Source organism: Bubalus bubalis, chromosome 12, assembly GCF_019923935.1.
Source record: "Bubalus bubalis isolate 160015118507 breed Murrah chromosome 12, NDDB_SH_1, whole genome shotgun sequence".
Taxonomy (NCBI): Eukaryota; Metazoa; Chordata; class Mammalia; order Artiodactyla; family Bovidae; genus Bubalus; species Bubalus bubalis.
This window is the reverse complement of record NC_059168.1, coordinates 86,944,137-86,963,705: the sequence shown is the minus strand read 5'-3', so window position 1 is coordinate 86,963,705 and position 19,569 is coordinate 86,944,137. Positions and strand designations below refer to the sequence as shown.

The following is a 19,569-nucleotide window of genomic DNA, read 5'->3' as shown; positions in this document are numbered from 1 at the left end:
GAACCCCTGCACTGGCCAGCGTTTTCTTATCCACTGTGCCACCAGGGAAGTCCATGATGGCTTTTCAATACATGAAAAACCCTCAAGAAAACACCACCAAAGAAATGCAATCAACTGTTATGAGTTCTCATTTTTTCGACCCAGCTTGGCAGAAGTCAGAATATTCGAGAAGGCCCATTATTAGTGAAGACATAGGGGAATGTCTTCACAGCTTATTTTTGACAGGGTCAATGGACACAAAAGCATGTTTGCTAGGGCAATTTGACAATTTCCCTCAATTAAAAATGCACCTACCCACACTAGTAAAGTAATTCTCAAAGTTCTCCAAGCCAGGCTTCAGCAATACGTGAACCGTGAACCTCCAGATGTTCAAGCTGATTTTAGAAAAGACAGAGGAACCAGAGATCAAATTGCCAACATTCGCTGGATCATCAAAAAAGCAAGAGAGTTCCAGAAAAACATCTATTTCTGCTTTATTGACTATGCCAAGCCTTTGACTGTGGATCACAATCAACTGTGGAAAATTCTAAAAGAGATGGGAACACCAGACCACCTGACATGCCTCTTGAGAAACTTATATGCAAGTCAGGAAGCAACAGTTAGAACTGGACATGGAACAACAGACTGGTTCCAAATAGGAAAAGGAGTACGTCAAGGCTGTATATCGTCACCCTGCTTATTTAACTTCTATGCAGAGTACATCATGAGAAACGCTGGGCTGGAAGAAGCACAAGCTGGAATCAAGATTGCCGGGAGAAATATCAATAACTTCAGATATGCAGATGACACCACCCTTATGGCAGAAAGTGAAGAAGAACCAAAGGGCCTCTTGATGAAAGTCAAAGAGGAAAGTGAAAAAGTTGGCTTAAAGCTCAACATTCAGAAAACTAAGAACATGGCATCCAGTCCCATCACTTCACAGCAAATAGATGGAGAAACAGTGGAAACAGTGGCAGACTTTACTTTTGGAGGCTTGAAAATCACTGCAGATGGTAATTGCGGCCATGAAATTAAAAGACGCTTACTCCTTGGAAGGAAAATTATGACCAACCTAGACAGCATATTAAAAAGCAAAGACATTACTTTGTCAACAAAGGTCCATCTAGTCAAGGCTATGGTTTTTCCAGTGGTCATGTATGGATGTGAGAGTTGGACTATAAAGAAAGCTGAGAGCAGAAGAATTGATGCTTTTGAACTATGGTGTTGGAGAACACTCTTGAGAGCCCCTTGGACTGCAATGAGATACAACCAGTCCATCCTAAAGGAGATCAGTCCTGGGTGTTCATTGAAAGGACTGATGTTGAAGCTGAAACCCCAATATTTTGGCCACCTGATGCAAAGAGCTGACTCATTTGAAAAGACCCTGATGTTGGGAAAGATTGAAGGCAGGAGGAGAAGGGGACGACAGAGCATGAGATGGTTAGATAGCATCACCGACTCAATGGACATGAGTTTGGGTAAACTCCGGGAGTTGGTGATGGACAAGGAGGCCTGGCGTGCTGAGGTTCATGGGGTTGCAAAGAATCAGACACAACTGAGCAACTGAACTGAAGTGATGTATCAGAATTTTCAAAGCTGCTTTAGTCATGACAGCCCCAGACTGGAAACAATCCTGATGCCCGTGGGCAGAAGAACAGGTGGATGGATCATGCTGCATTTTACAGCAAGAAGAATAAATGATCTGAACTACACATAACTCCATGCCAGACCTCAAGGAGAACAAACTGTAATGATTCACTTGATACAAGTTTCAATACACGCAAAGGCATCCGATGTTAGAAGTCTTGACAGGCATTATCCTGGGTGGACTCAGGGAGGGGGCATCTATGATTCTGCTAACACTCTGTGTCTTTATCTTCATGTAGTGACACACATGTGTTTGCCTTGTACATCTAAGTTTTTGCACTTTCTGATATCTAAGCTATACTTTGACAAAATTTATCAAAAGGGGAAGAAAAGGGAAAAGGAAAAGAAATGCAAGTGACTTTCCTGGTGGTCCACTGGCTGCGTCAACGCTCCCAATGCAGGGGGCCAGGGTCCAATCCTTGGTCAGGGAACTAGATCCCACAAGTCGCAGTGAAGAGTTTGCATGCCTTGACTAAAGATCCCGTGTGCTGCAACTACGACCCAGTGCAGCCAAATAATTATTTAAAAAAAGAAATCCAAGGGCATGTTCAGCAGTTTCAATTCTATGAAGTTATTCTTGCATGTAGACAGACAATGCATGGATGATGTCCCGGAAAACTGGAAATAGCCTAAACTCCCTGGTGATTTAAGCAAGAGTGGTTACAACTCTTGTTGTACAAGAGTTGTACAACACAGCCATATAACAGAATAGTTATTTAACCACGGTAAAGCACAAGGGTGATCTTTATGTACAGACATACAACAGCCTTCGAGATGCACTGTGAAATCAGCAAGCAAGATTCAGTAGGTGCATAGATCATTATCCTCTGTGTAAAAGTATTTCTGTATATACACAGACTCTGGGAGGACCCACGAGAAGTGGTGGGAGTCTAGCTGGTGGCAACATACTCTACTCTATACAGGAGGCCCAGTTTGCCTGCTAGGCTGCGCTCTGCCCTAGACAGTGTGAGGCCTGGTGCCGATGAGGGCTTTGGTGATGGCTCAGAGTGAGTGACTTGTGCCTGTCTTCAGTTTATAAGCATGTCAATATCCCACTGACTGTAAGAAGGACCAGAATGTGGGGTCTGGCAGCAACCTCAGCTTGGGGGGTGTGTGTGTGTGTGTGTGTGTGTGTGCACGTGCACGGGTATGTATACAAAGGCTTCATGGAAAAGCAGTATCTGGGTAGAGGTGGTGGAGAAGGGAGGAGGGACGAGCACAAGACCTGTCTGTCTATCACATGGACACATATAGGAAGGACAATGCCTTACACCTGCGGAGCCCTGAGCCAGCCTGCTGTCCAGGGAGCAGAAACTAAGCTGCTGGTGAGAGGAACTGCTACTCTAGATTTCCAGAGGGCTGCAGCCTCCTCCTCTTCTACAGTGACACAGCCAGCCACATGGCCTGGCCACACTGGCAGAGCTGGCATTTGCATCCAGGTCTGACTCCAAAATCCTGCACTTAGGGGTCAAGAAGGGCTTCACTGAGGAGTCACACTGCAGTCAGAGAGTAAAAGTGGAGAAGGGAAGGGGTGTTCCATGCAGAGGGAATGCCACTTACAAAGCAGAAGAGAGTGACTTCATGTGGTGTGGGGGACACGGGGCTCTGTACTGGGGCTATGGGTCAGGAGGGAAAAGGATTTGGGGAACTGGTTTGAATGGTGCAGGAAGCTCTGGCAGGGGCCTGGTTACCCAGCCTCATAGAGTCCCACCTAAGGCATAAGCCTCAGTCCCATAGCTCTTTGGATTCCAAACTGAGGGTTTCATAACATCTCTACTTCTAGAAGATCATTCTGGCAGTGAGATGAGAGGCAGACTGCAGCAACGATGGGGCAGAGAGACCCACTGGGAAGCAGTGGAATAATTCAGGTGAGAAAAGGAGAAAAGATGGTGGCTTGAACCACAGCAGGAGTAGGCAATGGAGAGAAGTTAAGAGTTCTAGGAATATTTAGGAAGAAGAAGAACACAAAGTAACTGGCAGAAGGAAGCAAGTGTAGGGAAGGGAAGGGTCAAAGGTGACTCTCAGATTTCTGGATGAAGGGATGAGGTACCTGGTGGGTTTCCTTCCAGAGGTGAGAAATCCAGACTGGGGTAGAATGGAAACTTGGTTTCAAGGACATTGAATTAGAGGTGTCCGCAGGATGTCCAAGGGGCAGGGGCCCGCGGGGGATGGTGTTGACCTTTATTCCCTTATTGAACCAATGGTTACTGTGTGTTTGCAGTGAACCAGGCACCGGAGGTTCACAGTGAATCAGACAAGGTCCCTAACTACTAGGGAGGAGGGTTCCTTCTGGTTGAGAGACAGTTAACAAATAACTAAAGAAACAGAAAAGTTACAGGCCATGAAAGGTACTGGGAATGATCTGAAAAAGATGAAATGGACAGAAGCCGGAGGCCAGCTTATCATCCCACTGCCCAATAGAGCAGGCCTGTCAAGGAACAAGCTGGCCAGAGCCCTGGACCCCATCTGCTTGCTTATCCGTACAAGGAGGAGGGCCTGGCGCTCTGGTGGCCTGTTCCTTATGCTCAGGGATTCTCTTGCTAGGAGCCAGTCCCCACAGGGCAGGTTTCCTTTCCTTTCACCTGCTCTCAGCTTTTAGGGTCGAGGTTTCCTGACCGTGGCCTCTGGACAGTGAACTGTGCCAACCCATATCCAAGCTCAGCAAGCATGGGTCACGTGAGTGGATGAAGGGTGGTCTAATGCCTCGCTGCAGGCTGCTGGGGGGTACAAATAAACTCAGCCTGCTCTTTAGGAACTTTGAGCTGCCGAATGGATAAACCACACCCAGAGAGACACAGGAAACAGAAATGCTGGTGGGAGACGCGGGAGGCGAAGGGGGCGGTGGGGTTGGGGGGGTTTCTGGGGGTCCTTGGCATCTCTCTCATTCAGGCCTGAAGACGTCCCAGAGAGGAGTGATGCTCACACCTGGTCTGGGGAGAATGGGTTTCACCAGGTGACTTTTGGGTGGGCATCCGTCTTGCCCTCAATTCCCCACTCCCCCTGAACTAAGCGGAAGCTGCAGCCCGGAGCAGCCTGCGGACGGGGAGGGGCGCGTCCAACAGACACAGGTCTATAAGCTTGGGCTCTGGACATCTGCTGCAAAAAGCAGATGCAGGAAACGCAACCTGGGGCTCAAGAAAGCAAAATCTGGGTAGAGGCCAATAGGTGAGCCGCCTCCACCGTGCGGATGCAATCGGTGGGGACCTGCGCTCTGGCATGCTGTGGGCAGTGCCCCGCCCCCACCGCCTTTAAGCGGAGTCCTTCTCCCCAGCAGCTCCTTAGGCTCAGGGACTCCCCCGGCCCCAGCTGCGCGGTCGGTTCCCGGGGCCTGGCCGCCCGGCCAGCCGCCGCAGCAGTGGCAGTCACATCGCAGCGCAGCGCAGCGCCGCCGCCGCCGCCGCCGCCGCCGGAACCTTTCCCCTACTTTCCAGGGCCTCAGGCCCCGCCCCGTCGCCGCGACCAAAACACGTGCCGCGTCCCGCCCTGCCCGATCACGCCGCGGCCAGGCTCTGATCACGCGGCCCGGCGCGGCGCCGATTGGCCGGCAGCGAACGGGCCGGCCGCGGACTGGCTGTCGCCCGCGCGGCCCCGCCCCCTAGGGGCGGGGCGTGTTTTGGTTCGCCTCCGCGCTCCGCCCCCGCGCCGCTCCAACCCCGGCCCCGGCCCCAGCCCGGGCCCCGGCTTCGGCCCCGCCCCGCCCGCGCCGCGAGGGCCGCGCTAGGGCAGAGCTGCGCGGGCGGGCGGAGGCGCGCGCTGGCCGCCGGTGCTCCGGGTGGTCGCCGCCGCCGCCGCCGCCCGCCGCGCACGTGCGGCAGCTGCCGAGCCCCCGAGCTCCTGCCTCGCGGGCGCTTTGTTGCCTCCGGGCCGCCGGCATCATGCACACGCCGGGCTCCGTGGGCCCGGGCGACGCGCCGCGCGTGGTGAGTGGCCACCCATCGGCGTCAGGGGCGAGGTGGGGACGCGATGCCTTGTGCGGGCCCGGCGAGTGGAGGAGGGCCCCGGGCCTCGCCGCCGCCGCCGCCGCGCGCGCACCGCTAGGAACCCTGGCGGGTTCGGCCGCCGGGAGGGGCGGCGGCCGTGCGAGGCCGCGGCGGGAGGGGCGGGAAGGGGGCGTGTGCCTCGTGCCGCTCCACGCGCAGCTTTGTCCGGCGCTGCCGCAGCGGCCCCGCCCTGCCAGCCCCCAGGTGCGGGACTATTTCCAGCCATGACGTCACCAGGCCCTGTGAGCAGGGGGCCGTTGGGCGGGGCGCGGCCGGCGGGAACGCGCGGCGAGGACTGTGGGGGCGGGGCGCCGGCGAAGGGGCGGGGACTGTGGGAACACGGCCCTCGGGCAGTGAAAAGGCCGAGGGGGCGGGGCAAAAGCTGGCGGGTGGGTGGGGGCGGGGCGCCGGCGGGGGTGGGGAAAAGGCCGAGGGGGGGCTGGGTACCGTCGAAGGGGCGGGGACTGGAAAAGCGGCCCTCGGGCGGCGAAAAGGCCGAGGGGGCGGGGCTAGGGCTGTGGGGGGCGGGGCGCCGGCGGAGGGGCGGGGACTGGGAACGCGGCCCGCGGGCGTTGAAAAGGCCGAGGGGGCGGGGCTAGGGCTGTGGGGGGCGGGGCGCCGGCGGAGGGGCGGGGACTGTGGGAACGCGGCCCGCGGGCGTTGAAAAGGCCGAGGGGGCGAGGCAACAGCTGGCGGGAAGGTGGAGGCGGGGCAAGTGCTGGCGGGAAGGCAGCACGCGGGGGGCGGGGCGCCGCGCCTCTACCCCGGGGTGTCTCCGGTCCAGGCTTGAGGGTCGCGTGGAGTTCGCTGGCTGCTTCTGGGGCCTAGTCGTCGATCCGCGCGAGCCGCTGAGGATCCGAGAGAGAGGTCAGGGGGCCCCGCACCGCCCTGTTCCTCCTCGCCAAGCAGGCAGCAGGCCCCACGTCTGTGAGTTCACAGCTCTTTCCGAGGAGGCCCGGAGCAGCGTGCAGAAGCGGGGCCAGAGCGGCCTTTGTAAAAAGCAGCAGCGTTACCTGGGTTCTGGGGGTCGGGTGGAGGGCAACGTGGGTGGGACAGGTGGGGTATTGAGGCAGACTGACTCGAAACTCCAATATTTTGGCTACCTGATGTGAAGAACTGACTCATTGGAAAAGACACCGATGCTGGGAAAGATTGAAGGCGGGAGGAGAAGGGGACGACAGAGGATGAGATGGTTGGAAGACATCACCAATGTGATGGACACGAGTTTGAGCAAGCTCCGGGAGTTGGTGATGGACAGGGAGGCCTGGCGTGCTGCAGTCCATGGGGTCGCAAAGAGTCGGACACGACTGAGCAACTGAACTGACTAGAAGTGTGTATCTTCGTAGATGTAAAGTTTCTTTGGGAACAGATCCGTTCCAGTTGCTTCCCACCCCTCCCTTACTTAAAAAGACAGGGTGCTGCGCTGGAAGGCCCTCAGGCCTTGGGCTGGTGGCGGATCTTACACTTTCTTCCGTCTCCTCACTGGCCTGGTGGCCTCAGAAGTGACTTTATGCCCCCGGCTGTGGGGACCCAGGCCAAACAGCACGGGCTCTCCTGCCCCAAGCTCTGCTGAGCAATGGATGCCCTGTCTGGTGTGGATCCCCCAGGGTTGTCACAGATGCGTCTGTGGGGATACTCGGATGGCTTCGCTGGCTCAAAAGGGCCGTGCTCTCAACTCAGCCAAGCTGAGCCATGGGTGTTTTTTCTTCTCTGCTGGGGACAGTTAGGTACTAGACAGGCTCATACCTCTAGAAATAAGTCTTATTATTCATTTTACCAACGGAAAACAGGAACTTAATAACCTTTGTTAAGCATCAGGGTTTTCTGTGAAGCCACTGGCCAGCTGAGTTCATTCCTCCTCCTCCTGTCGGCAGAATGCTATCTTGGAGCTCGGTGGTCCTCGGCTGCTCTGTGGGCATCCTTCCTGAAAGCTAGAGGGCATCCATGTGCTGCCCGTGGTGCTTGGCGGGCTCCCGTACGAGTCCCCATGCTGTCGGGGTGCACCTCCCTGTGTTTCCAGGGACTGAGTAGCCATCCTATTGTTATGCCTTTAGGTTGACATCATGGACATATGTGAGTCAATCTTGGAGAGGAAACGGCACGACAGCGAGAGGTCCACATGCAGCATCTTGGAGCAGAATGACATGGAAGCTGTGGAGGCTCTTGTTTGCATGAGCTCCTGGGGTCAGAGATCTCAGAAAGCTGACCTGTTGAAGATCAGACCCCTCACACCTGTCTCTGACTCAGGGGATGTCACCACGTCAGTGCATGTGGACACGGTCCCACCCGAGCTACCAAAGGACTTCCATTCTCTATCAACTCTGGTAAGAGGGAAGGAGAGGAGCCATTTGTGCAGTGACTGAAGTACTTTTATTAACTGTGCTGAAGAGATCTTAGGTAGATTTGCCTGATGCTGGCTAGCAAGTTCATGTCCTCCCCCGTGTGGGTCCAGAGAGTGAAAACTTCCTTTTGCTCTTGAAAATAGCTTTCAACTGATCATAGTTTGTAGCAACGGGGTGAAAATGTCCAGCGACTGAAACCTGCAGATTGATGGGAAAAAGTGAAGTGTACTGATTTCCCTGGGAAACTGCAGGGCAGGGCTTTGGTTCCCCCAGATTCCCCAGTCCAAGGGCAGGACCAGCAGCGGCAGCTGGGGGAGGCCTGGGCTCTGGTGCCAGGTGGCCTTTGTTAGCTGGATTGAAATCTGGCCTCTCTGTGGCAGCCAGCTTCTCTCTTGGGTGAGTTGGGTGCAGTCAGGCACTGGTTTTGGTTTTCTTAACTTGCTACAGCTATGAAGTTCCTGGAGAAAACTTGCTTGTCAACTTGGAGACATTGAGAGCTGTCAGTTGCCAACAAAACTGAAAATTATAATCTGATTGTCCTGGTCTGGGGGCTTGTATTGAAAGGAGTGTGGAAAACTGACTTGGAGGGATGAGAAGGGACTTGTGGGTAGTAGAGAGGATTGTCCAGGTAGTGGGCCTGGCTACCCAGACACGTCTGACCCCAGGGTGAAGTGTTGGTCTGCCTTGGGCTCCGCACTCCCCACACAGTTCCTCTGGCCCCGCTCCCAATGCCTGGTCACCCCTGTGTCTACTTTCTTGTCCTTTCCATGTGTGTCCACGTGACAGACACACAGGTCTTAGCTTATGCTGGTTCCTTCTTTCTCCTCCACCTCTACCCAGATACCACTTCTCCATCAAGCCTTTCTACACACGCACACACACAGCACACCACACACGCCCCCACCCACCTGGGTTGAAGTGCCCTGCCTCATGTTCTCAGAGTTACTTGGCATTGGAATTTTCCACTCAGAGGCTGAAAATAAGTGGGAATTGTTGGGGCAGGGGGGCTGTTTCACAAAGAGAGGCTTGGTTTAGACAGAACCCCCGGTTGGAACATGGCCTTTTCGGGATCATTCTGTTAGGTTTTACTTTACATTCAGTAGGCACAGGATACATGCGTGATTAATGGATAAGTGTGATGATTTCCACTTGAATTTTTAAAAGTTTTTTGAGAATCTAAAATTATCCTGTAAAGCACTCATCTTGAACATAAATTTTTATCTCTCATTTGTAGTCCTAATATTTAAATTGTCCATTTCAGTAGATGTGTGAGGCCAAGCATGGCACTGGTTTTCTTACAACTGAGCAAATGGATGGCTTTGAGAGAGGGCAGGAAAAGGGGAGGAAGCTAGGAAGTAGAGCGGCTGATACAGCCTTTGTATCCACTGGGTGCTGCTGTGAACAGACCTCAACCAGTCTTTTCTAGATACTTCTTTGTAAAGGCCTTGGGGAGACAACATGATCAAAGTAAGTTCCTTAAAATTTAACCAGAACAACCTTTTCACGTGGTACTTTTTTTTTTTTTTTTTAAGTGTATGACTCCTCCTCAGAGCCCTGACCTCCTAGAACCATTGACTGGGACAGTTGTTCCTCCCCAAGTAACTGCTTCCAAAGCCTCTGTGGTCATGGCGGTCCCCCAAGCCTCTGCTGGGGCTGCCAGAGTGCTGAGCAGGACGGCGGAGGGGGGCCTGCCTGGTCCGAAACCAGAGCTGCTGGAGCCAGCTGCCAGCTTTCCCTGCAGGGCCACGGTGACGGGTATCACTGGCCATGCTGGCGGGAGTCCCACTTCTGCCCACCACTCCTGTCCCACGGCCCAGACTCAAGAACACCAACTTTCAGCTTGCACAGAAGGAGAAGCACAGTTCCTGGGACACGTTGAAACTTTGCAGGACATGCACCTTACAGACAGTTTACTCAGCATGAACTCAGTGTCCTGTCAACCTTGCTCGCACAAGTCCAGTGGCCTGATCCCCACCAACAAAGGCCAGCAGGCAGGGTGGCCTGTTGGAATTCAGACCTGCTCACCAAAGAATTATGATAACGACTTGGCAAGGAAAGCCACCCCTCTGATCTCCGTCCCCATTCCTAGTCCCCCCGTCCTCTGCCAAATGATCCCTGTGACTGGATCCAGTGGCCTGTTACCAGCTGTTCTGAAGCCGCCTCCCCAGCTGTCTACGGGGCTTGTCAAGCCCGTCTTGCCCCACGCGGCTCCTGCACTCCCGCCTGTGTTCGTGGGAACGTCTGTGCCTCAGGGAACCGTGATGCTGCTTGTGCCCCAGGGGGCCCTCCCCCAGCCCACCACATGCTCAGCCGGCAACATGCCTGTCGGGAACACCAGATTCCTGCCCCTTGCCCCTGCTCCAGTGTTCATTGCATCCAGTCAGAGCTGTGCCCCTCAGGTAGACTTTTCCCGGAGAAGAAACTATGTTTGCCACTTCCCAGGCTGCCGAAAAACCTACTTCAAAAGTTCCCACCTCAAGGCTCATCTTCGCACTCACACAGGTGAGTACTGCAGGTTAGGTAGGGCATGGGGAGGTCAGATCCTGTGATTAAGAAACACATGTCCAACCTTCTCTTGGTGGGAGCAAAGCTGGGACCCACTGGAGAAGGTGACCATTTTTCTTTGATTTTGAAAAGCCTTCATCGTCTTGGGGTGAATGTTAGTACATCTGTCAGTGGTTTTTCTAGAACCTTCTGTTTGTAGTGTCGTTCTCTGAACCTGTGATTGATAGGCTTTTAGGGTGAGACTCACACACCCTCTTTTTCTTCATATTATAGTGGAGGCTTTTCTTTGCATTTTAGAAAATGTCCATTCACATTCAGTAAACACTCTTATCAGTGCTACTTAGGCTTACTCTGGGGAAAGAGGTCTCCAAAGTGTGGAAAATTCTAGAATATTTGAACTTTAAGGGAATTTCGGTTTTTTATTTTTGGAAATACATAGTTTTAACTCAGAAGTCACAGAAGATAACTAACTGTAATGACCCAGTGATCTCTCTATAATCCTGTCCATTCCATCCAGAAGGATTTTTGGCAGTGATGGAAATGTTCTCTATCCATTAGGAGGGTAGCTACCAGTGACACCCACTTGAAATGTGAACAGTGTGTCTGAGCAACCTAGTTTTACATTTTCATGGAGTTTGCATTTACATAGCTACATGGTGCTGGTGTGGAGAAGGCAGTGGCAACGCAGTCCAGTACGCTTGCCTGGAAAATCCCATGGACGGAGGAGCCTGGTGGGCTGCAGTCCTTTGAGTCTCAAAGAGTCCGACACGACCGAGCGACTTCACTTTCACTTTTCATGCATTGCAGAAGGAAATGGCAACCCACTCCAGTGTTCTTGCCTGGAGAATCCCAGGGACGGGGGAGCCTGGTGGGCTGCCGTCTATGGGTTTGCACAGAGTCAGACGTGACTGAAGCGACTTAGCAGCAGCAGCATGGCACTGGTGGCTACCACGTTGTTTACTTGGGGTGTGGGGTTGCTGGTGGATGGAACTTGTTTTTTGATTGATTTGGCCTGAGTGTCTCGGGTGGCTGTCTTACTCTTTGAGTTAGTGTCAGTTCTGTTTTCAAGGGTCCTGTGGCTAAATAGTCTGTTCGCTAAACTCAGCTTACAGAAGTTCATACACATTCATATATGAAAGCACAGTAACAGGTCATGGGTTCTGCAGTCAAGATGTGTTTCATAAGCGCCCTTGATCATGGAACCCCAGGTGTCTGCTGGTGGCCTAGGGGATGGCAGTGAATTGTAGAATACAGCTGAGGAGAAGCTGAACTGAAGGGAGTGGTTATGGTAGTTTACTCTGAGATGCATTTGAGGTAGAGCAGTTTGTAATTAGCACATTAAAACTCTAACCGTGGTAGCTCCTACTTGTGGCATGAAGTTGCATCTGGAACATAGGCCTTATAGGAGCCCTACCACCCTGCCCGCTGTGGAGGGGCTGTGTGCTTCAGGGATGAGCCGCAAACCTGGCCTGTGAAGAACTTGCGTCTCTGGCTTCACCTTCTCTCTGCAGCCCCACAATGCCCCTGTTCACCCTCTGCCCGTCTGTACTTACTGAAAACCCTGTAAGACACTTCTGTACTTACTGAAAACCCTGTAAGAGCCAGTTCTTAAAGTATTTCCTCATCTCTCCTCTTTTCTTTGCCCCTAGTGGTTTGCTGTTTTTCACCACGTCCTCCCTTTGTGTTGTAGTTACTTGTATACTTGTCTGATGGAGAAGGCAATGGCACCCCACTCCAGTACTCTTGCCTGGAAACTCCCATGGACGGAGGAGCCTGGTAGGCTGCAGTCTGTGGGGTTTTGAAGAGTCGGACATGACTGAGTGACTTCACTTTCACTTTTATGCATTAGAGAAGGAAATGGCAACCCACTCCAGTGTTCTTGCCTGGAGAATCCCAGGGATGGCGGAGCCTGGTGGGCTGCCGTCTATGGGGTCACATAGAGTTGGACACGACTGAAGCGACTTAGTAGCAGCAGCAGCATACTTGTCTGATCTCACTGAGTATACACTCAGTGTCTGTCTTAGGAGCCTGACTCTAGTTAAAGTCGTGATTGATTATTGGTGCTGCAGGGTTAGTGTAAACAGGTACCTCTAAGGGGCTCCTTGACTTGGCAGCTCTACTTCTCACTGAGACTACTGAGGTGAGCTTCAGATCACGTCCAAACGCAGATTCCACATCTGGGGATGCAGTGGGATGACGTCTTACTGTTCATTTTGGTCAGCTTCCCTTGGTAGAAATACTGACAGGATGGCATGAAATAAGGTGATCAAGCAAGCTGTCTTCAGGTTTCCCAAAGTTCTTAAGTGTCAGGAACCATAAAGGCTCTGAAGAATCAAATTCCAGTGCTACTTTGTACACACTGAATTGGAGTTTTCGTGAGAAATAGAAACCTTGGGTAAGTTTACGTTAGATAAGATGGTTTTTCACTGTACCAACCTGAAAATGTTTTCCTTAGGATAAGGTAGAGTGGGCAAAGGCTACATTTTTGCTAAGTTGAAAACATGGGACACTTTATAAATCCCACACCAAAGGGTTGTCTCTCTGCAACATCTGGCCACCTGGTACGCTGCCACCAGTGGCGTTTTCCTGGAAACAGGTCACCTTATGCTTTCAACACGGGGTCTTTGAAATCCAAGAAATGCAAGCCCTTTTTCTTAGAGTGGTTCATAAAAACCCACTGGGATGCTGAATTTTCCTGTTAAATCTGCTTTGAAAATACCAAAGATTTAGTTGATGTCTCTTCAGCACTCATTCACTCAGAACCATTTATTCACCACCTATCATACAAAGGGCTGTGCCGGGGGAGCTAAACTGTACATAGATGGATAAACTAGACAAGGTGTAAACCTTCTAGGAGGAAGGTCATGACCGTACGCAACAGCATTTAACAGATCCGTTCACAAAGTTGCACGAGTGGTGTATGATGGTCACGGCCTGGTCAAGGCGAGGGCCTTGGGAGGCAGGAAAGGGCCGGGAGGACTTTGCAGACAGGTGCTCCCTGGCTCCCCTCCGTACCTCCAGGGAGACCCGGTGCAGGCGGGACAGCTGCCAGCTGCTCTGAAATGGAGCGAGTGACAGACGTACGAAGCTTGTGACAAGAGGTTAGCTATTAGAATTCTCCCCAGTCTTGTGATTAACCTCATCGTCAGTGTAATAACAGACATGAAGATGGAGTTAATGATGCTGAGAAGTCGTGAAGGTCCTGGGAGGGTTTTTTTAAAGATCTGCAGCTTCAGAGAGTAAAGGAATTCTTTTACTTATTCGTTTTTTTTTTAGGAATTGATTCTTTTCAAGAATCTTCCTCCTACCCCAAGTTCACAGTCAGAGATTTTAAATTGAAAACATGATATGACATCCCTTATGTGTGGAATCTGAAAAGAAATGATACAGATGGACTTACTTATGAAACAGAAAGAGACTTACAGACTTAGAAAACGAACTTACGATTAGCAAGGGGATGGGATGGTTAGGGAGTTTGGGATGGACATGTACACACTGCTCTGTTCAGAGTGAATGACCACCAAAGTCCTACTGGACAGCACAGGGAACTCTGCTCAGGGTTATGTGGCAGCCTGGATGGGAGGGTGGTTTGAGGGGGAATGGATACACGTGTATGAATGGCTGAGTCCCTTCACTGTTCACCTGAAACTGTCACAGCATTGTTAATCGGCTGCACCCTAATACAAAATAGAAAGTTAAAAATAACAACAAAGATTAGATTAATTCAACATCCTGGGCCCCTGACATCTTGCGTCTTAGGTGTGCCAGGAAGAAACGCGTCTTGAACGATTTCTTGACCTGCAAATAACCTGTTACCGGAATAATGGAATATTACTTGCCTCTTAGGTTTTCATGCACAGAATTTTAAAACAACATGATTTAACGTGTCCAGTAAGGTGCTGGGCATTTACGTTTCTGTTTCCTTGCCCCTCAGGAGAGAAGCCTTTCAGCTGCAGCTGGGACGGCTGCGACAAGAAATTTGCCCGTTCAGATGAACTCTCGCGCCACCGCAGAACTCACACTGGGGAGAAGAAGTTTGTGTGCCCAGTGTGCGACCGGCGTTTCATGCGCAGCGACCACCTGACGAAGCACGCCCGGCGCCACATGGCCACCAAGAGGGTCCCCGGCTGGCAGGCGGCGGTCGGCAGGCTCAACAGGGCGGCCTCTGCGGAGGACCCTGGGAGCCCGCTGGAGCCGGAGTGCGCGCCGGCCTCCGCCTGAGAGGGCCACTGGGGGTGGTGGGCGGGAATTTTCCAAAGCCTTTTTTCTTTTCAGGAATCATGGAAGTGGTGGTTTTCTCTCCAAAAACAACAACAACAAAAAATCGTCTTGAGGGCTAGGGGAGCTGGTTCTGATGAACGTTCTGTTAACTTGGCTTTTTTGGTTGGGACCCTGTTCAGTATCTTTTGTAGTTTCAGAAGTTCTTTTAAGGAAATGGAAGAAAATTTGGTAATCTAAATCACCAGCATTCAGACACACAGTTTGGCAATAAATTTTGCAAAATTTGGATTTTTACAACCTTCCTATTCCTATTTTGTAGGATTGAGACAGGGTACTAATTTTTATACTGTTTTTTATAAAAAAGATACTTATATTGTTGGTTCTCAGATCACTGATTTCTATATAGATGATTTTACAATCTTCTTTTCAGTGTTTAACATTTTTATAATAACCCTGCTTTTGGTAAAGTTGGCACATTATTCAGGCAAAAAAAAAAATTTACAACTTTGCAATCAGGCCTTTTAGATCTACGAGTTAAAATCAGAACTAGTTGAATAGGGGCTCTTAAAGAAATGGGGGCCGAAGAAAACCTTTGCAGGCAGCTTCTTCCTAATACTCTCAAGGGAAATTCCAGACAACAGTTCCTTTTAAGGCTTTATGTAGCCCAAGGAATTAGAATTTTCTTTAAGTAGAACTTAGTCACCTGTGTCTGTGGTGTGACTTGTGAAGATTGTGCCCCAGAGATGAACTTAAAATAATTAGTAGATATCCAGTGAGCAGAGAGCTGCTGTAGAATCTAAGTGTCTGTGGTCAGTTCACAGTCTCCTGTCTGTACCTCAGACTCCAAGAAAAGATGACATAAGCACTCAGACCCAGCTGCTCTGTCCCTTTGACTTCCTTTTCTGTGGCCTTACCCAGGTGTTTTGTGGGTAGATCACTTCTTAGAGAAAAAGAGGTCCTTAGTGGTTGGAGGAACTTTCCACCTAAGGAAAGCTTATGTGAGGTGAAGTAGCTGTGTGTGCGGTCCAGCTGCCGTGTTCTGATTCCATTGCTTATTATTAGTGATGGGGAATGTTAGTGACACAGAACAGCAATAATCCTACCCAGCTGTCCGTTCAGTCACTTTGTTGGAAGGGAGTTGATCAAACAGAACAGTACTTGGAATGGGGTATTTTGCAATCTGCCTAGAGAAGAGACCACGGGCCTCACTGAAGCTGTGAGCACAGGTGCCAGCGTTGCAGAGACTGCGCCCTGGTGTCCAGGAGGCCACTGAGACTGCTTCCACTGGGCAGCCTTGGGAACCCAGGCAAGAGAATGTGTGCAAGGAACATGGCAATGTCGCTCTGCCCTTCAAGCCTGGGAATGGTTTTTGTCATGCTGTATGTAATCAGATTCTGTCTTTGCTGCTTATTTATTTGCATTTGCCTTTATTAAAATGATGGTAAGGTGAAATATTGAATAAGTACAATTAGGCTTTGTGTTCAGGTCTTTTCTAGTCTGATAGCCCTTACCCAGTCATTCATTGTATGTCACTTGATACCCATTAAGTTACTCTTTAGTATCAACCGCTGATTGACATACAGGTCTGTAAGTGCTGGCTGTGTTTAGGAGGCTTCCGTGTCTTTGATCACTTCTATAGCTAAGTATTCCTACTGGTCGTGAGACATACTACAGTTACAAGAGAACCAGAATTCAATGTACATAGCTCGTGTTTCCCCACCACCCCGTCCTTTCTCCCACTCATGCCCTAGATCAGCATAAACATTTCTATGTGTATGCTGTGAATGGCATTGAATTTGGATATTTTCCATAATTAACACAAAATAATATTGGTCCGACTAAGGTTCTGGTGGATAATATGTCTCTGAGTGTTTGGTTGCTTGTCACCCTGAATGAAGTTCATTCTCTGAACAGTGTTGTTTCTAAAGAATAGATGTGCTAAAAAAAAAAAAAAAAAAGGAAAAAAGGTTTTGATTCACACTTCCATTTCCTGATGAGACTTTGAAATACCTTCTGTAAACAACATTTTGGGCCCTCTGTTGTTGATGGAAAGATTGTAAGTTGGAAAACAGCTTCACCTGAAAAACGCAACGTGAGAACCAGAGCCTCACGGGGCGTGTTCAGCATGGGGTCCCTCTGGGCGCCAGGGCGTCGGAGGAGCACGCGGGAGGCACGGCCCCTAGAGCACTTTACTGCCCAAGCAGTTTTGCTTGTTCTTTTTTGACTTTGAGCCTTTTAAAGTAGTTTCAATGATAAAATTTTAAATGTTTCAGAATTACGTTTTATGTAACAGACTTTGACATATTATTTAAATGAATATGTGTGATGTAACTCTTTTCTTTGAATCATATAAAACTCTTTCGATTTGCAAACTGGACCTGTGTCCTGTACTGTGATGTACCCAGTGCCTGACCACCACCCCTCCTCTTTGTTTTCTGGGATTCTGTTCGACCTTCAGGTTCTTTGGAGGATTCTTTCTGAAAGAAATCATGTGAAGAGGCAGTTTCCATGTTGGCTGCTCTGACGTTGGGACTGGTCTTGGCAGAACAGGACCATGGGTGCCGGGTAACCCGTGACCCTTGTCCTCAGGCTCTGTGTATGCCAAGAGTGGGGATGGGAGGCAGCCGCTTCCTGTCCCCCAGCCCCCAGCCCAGGCTTCCAAAGAACATCCAGGAGCCATAGCCTTCACGCCTACTTCTGGAGTCAGTTCAGTTCAGTCGCTTAGTCATGTCTGACTCTGTGACCACATGGACTGTAGCATGCCAGGCCTCCCTGTCCATCACCAACTCCCGGAGTTTATTCAAAATCATGTCCATTGAGTCGGTGATGCCATCCAACCATCTCATCCTCTGTTGTCCCCTTCTCCTGCCTTCAATCTTTCCCAGCATCAGGGTCTTTTCAAATGAGTCAGTTCTTCGCATCAGGTGGCCAAAGTACTGGAGTTTCAGCTTCAGCATCAGTCCTTCTTCCAGTGAATATTCAGGACTGATTTCCTTTAGGATGGACTGGTTGAATCTCCTTGCAGTCCAAGGGACTCTCTCCAGAGTCTTCTCCAACACCATAGTTCAAAAGCATCAATTATTTGGCGCTCAGCTTTGTTTATGGTCCAACTCTCACATCCATACATGACTACTGGAAAAACCCTATCTTTGACCAGACGGATCTTTGTTGGCAAAGTAATGTGAGTACATTCTCGCTAAGCCACTGTGCCAGGGCTGTGTATCAGCACCCCACCAGAGGTGGCCTGGTGGCCTCGGTTCCTGGTCTTCAGGCTCTTTTGTCAGCAGCCCTGCTCAGGGTCGATGGCTCCCCTGGAGGCCACACCACCCTGCTTTCCTCTTAACCTCACTGTCCTTATCTGTCTTCGTTCCTTTCCCTGACCCCTCTTGTATTCTCTTCACAACCTTGGTGATCTTTTCCAGCCTTGTGATTTAGATAAAAATGGTATCTCTACCATAAAGACCCCCGCATTTTTGTCTCTCCTTTACACTTAGGCACCTGGCTTCAAATTCCTATATCCAGCTGTCTGCTTGACACCTGTCTAACCAGCATCCCAACCTATAAATGACCAAACTCCTTGTCTCCCCCCACCCCGACACGTGATTTTCTCACAGTTGACCCTGCTGTCTTTAAAAATAATAGGGAATCTATCCTTCTAGCTGTTGAGGTGCAAAACCTTGGAGCACCTGAGACAGGCCTGGGTGGAGATCTGACTCCATCTAGCTGTATTTTGCTGAGAAAGATACTGGACCTTTAATTTCCTTATTTATAAAGTGAAGACTAGGTAGAGAGAGCAGGGGCCTGTCTCAGGGTCTGGCAGTTTTATTTTGCACATAGAAGAAAAAACCCTAGTTGTTTACCAAAAGCATTCAGGGCTCCTTGAAGGGTAATGAGCACATAAATAACAATGGGCTTAGAGTATTCTGTTGCCAGCTGCTATCAAGGGTGTCAGGGACTGCTAAATGGCACAGGGCTCCCAATGGCCAAGTTGTGACAGTTTAAACATGAACGTAATAGTAATAGGAATTTCACACTTCTACCCAAGATGGAGTAACAGGAAAAGCCAAATATACTCTGAACACCCAAAGTAACCAGACAAGATTATCAAATGAGAGTTTTCTAGGAACTAGACCTTAGGTCATGAAAGACAGTGACCCTAAGAGACAGGATGTGGTGCAGGGATAGGAACTCATGAGAGACCCAGCAGAGTCCCCAAGCTGAGCAGATGGAGCTGCGGGTCCAGGGATGCCAAGGTGGTGGGGGTGTGGGGTAGGGTGCCAAGGCAGAGAAAACAGCCCAGAAAACCCAGGAGATCTACAGAGGGTGTGTCTAGAGGGGAGGAGAACACCTTGACACCAAAGGCAAATCGTGTGCACAGGGGCACGTGTCCATCCTCTGGGCTGAGGAGTCTTTACTCACATCACTTCTCAAAGGCCGACCCGACATGGTTGGATCGGGGCCCAAGGGTAAGGCTGCATGGAGAGGCACACATGCCCTGGCCCAGACACTGGGCCAGGACAGTGGCTGGGCCTCGGGCTTGGTGTGCTGGGCACCTGACCCCTGGCGGCCCCTGCTTGGTATTGGAACCTGGGGAGATGGCTGTATGTGTGGATCACGAGAGCTGGGACAGGAGGTGCCCAGGTGGTTTTGCTGAGGGACATCCCTACCAAGGTGGGGTGGTGGCTTCCCAGGTGGCATGTAGGTAAAGAACCTGCCTGCCAATGCAGAAGACATAGGAAACTTGGGTTCAATCCCTGGGGTGTGGAAGATCCCCTGGAGAAGGGAATGGTAACCCACTCCAGTATTCCTGCCTGGGAAATCCCATGGACAGAGGAGCCTGGAGGGCTGCAGTCCATTGGGTAGCAAAGAGTTGGACATGACTGAACGACTGAACA

At 50.8% G+C, this 19,569-nt stretch overlaps 1 protein-coding gene across 2 annotated transcripts; it reads left to right on the top strand.

The window, feature by feature from the left end:
- The first annotated feature begins 5,341 nt into the window (after positions 1 to 5,341).
- Positions 5,342 to 17,051, top strand: KLF11 (Kruppel like factor 11). Of its 2 annotated transcripts, none has more exons than XM_025261566.3 (4): positions 5,342 to 5,546; positions 7,661 to 7,930; positions 9,481 to 10,450; positions 14,388 to 17,051. In XM_025261566.3, exons 1-4 carry the CDS (start codon positions 5,502 to 5,504, stop codon positions 14,672 to 14,674), a joined length of 1,572 nt encoding a protein of 523 aa, XP_025117351.2. In that variant the 5' UTR covers positions 5,342 to 5,501; the 3' UTR covers positions 14,675 to 17,051. The 2 variants fall into 2 exon arrangements, with proteins under 2 accessions (XP_025117351.2, XP_044782189.2); XM_044926254.2 differs by lacking the exon at positions 5,342 to 5,546 and adding an exon at positions 6,912 to 6,936.
- Positions 17,052 to 19,569: the final 2,518 nt, after the last annotated feature.

Bases quoted from the DNA above. Each gene is read 5' to 3' on its own strand.
- KLF11 (XM_025261566.3), top strand. From the start codon at position 5,502: ATGCACACGCCGGGCTCCGTGGGCCCGGGCGACGCGCCGCGCGTG. The intron at 5,547-7,660 runs GTGAGTGGCCAC...TTATGCCTTTAG, and splicing joins CGGGCGACGCGCCGCGCGTG to GTTGACATCATGGACATATG. The intron at 7,931-9,480 runs GTAAGAGGGAAG...TTTTTTTTTAAG, and splicing joins TCCATTCTCTATCAACTCTG to TGTATGACTCCTCCTCAGAG.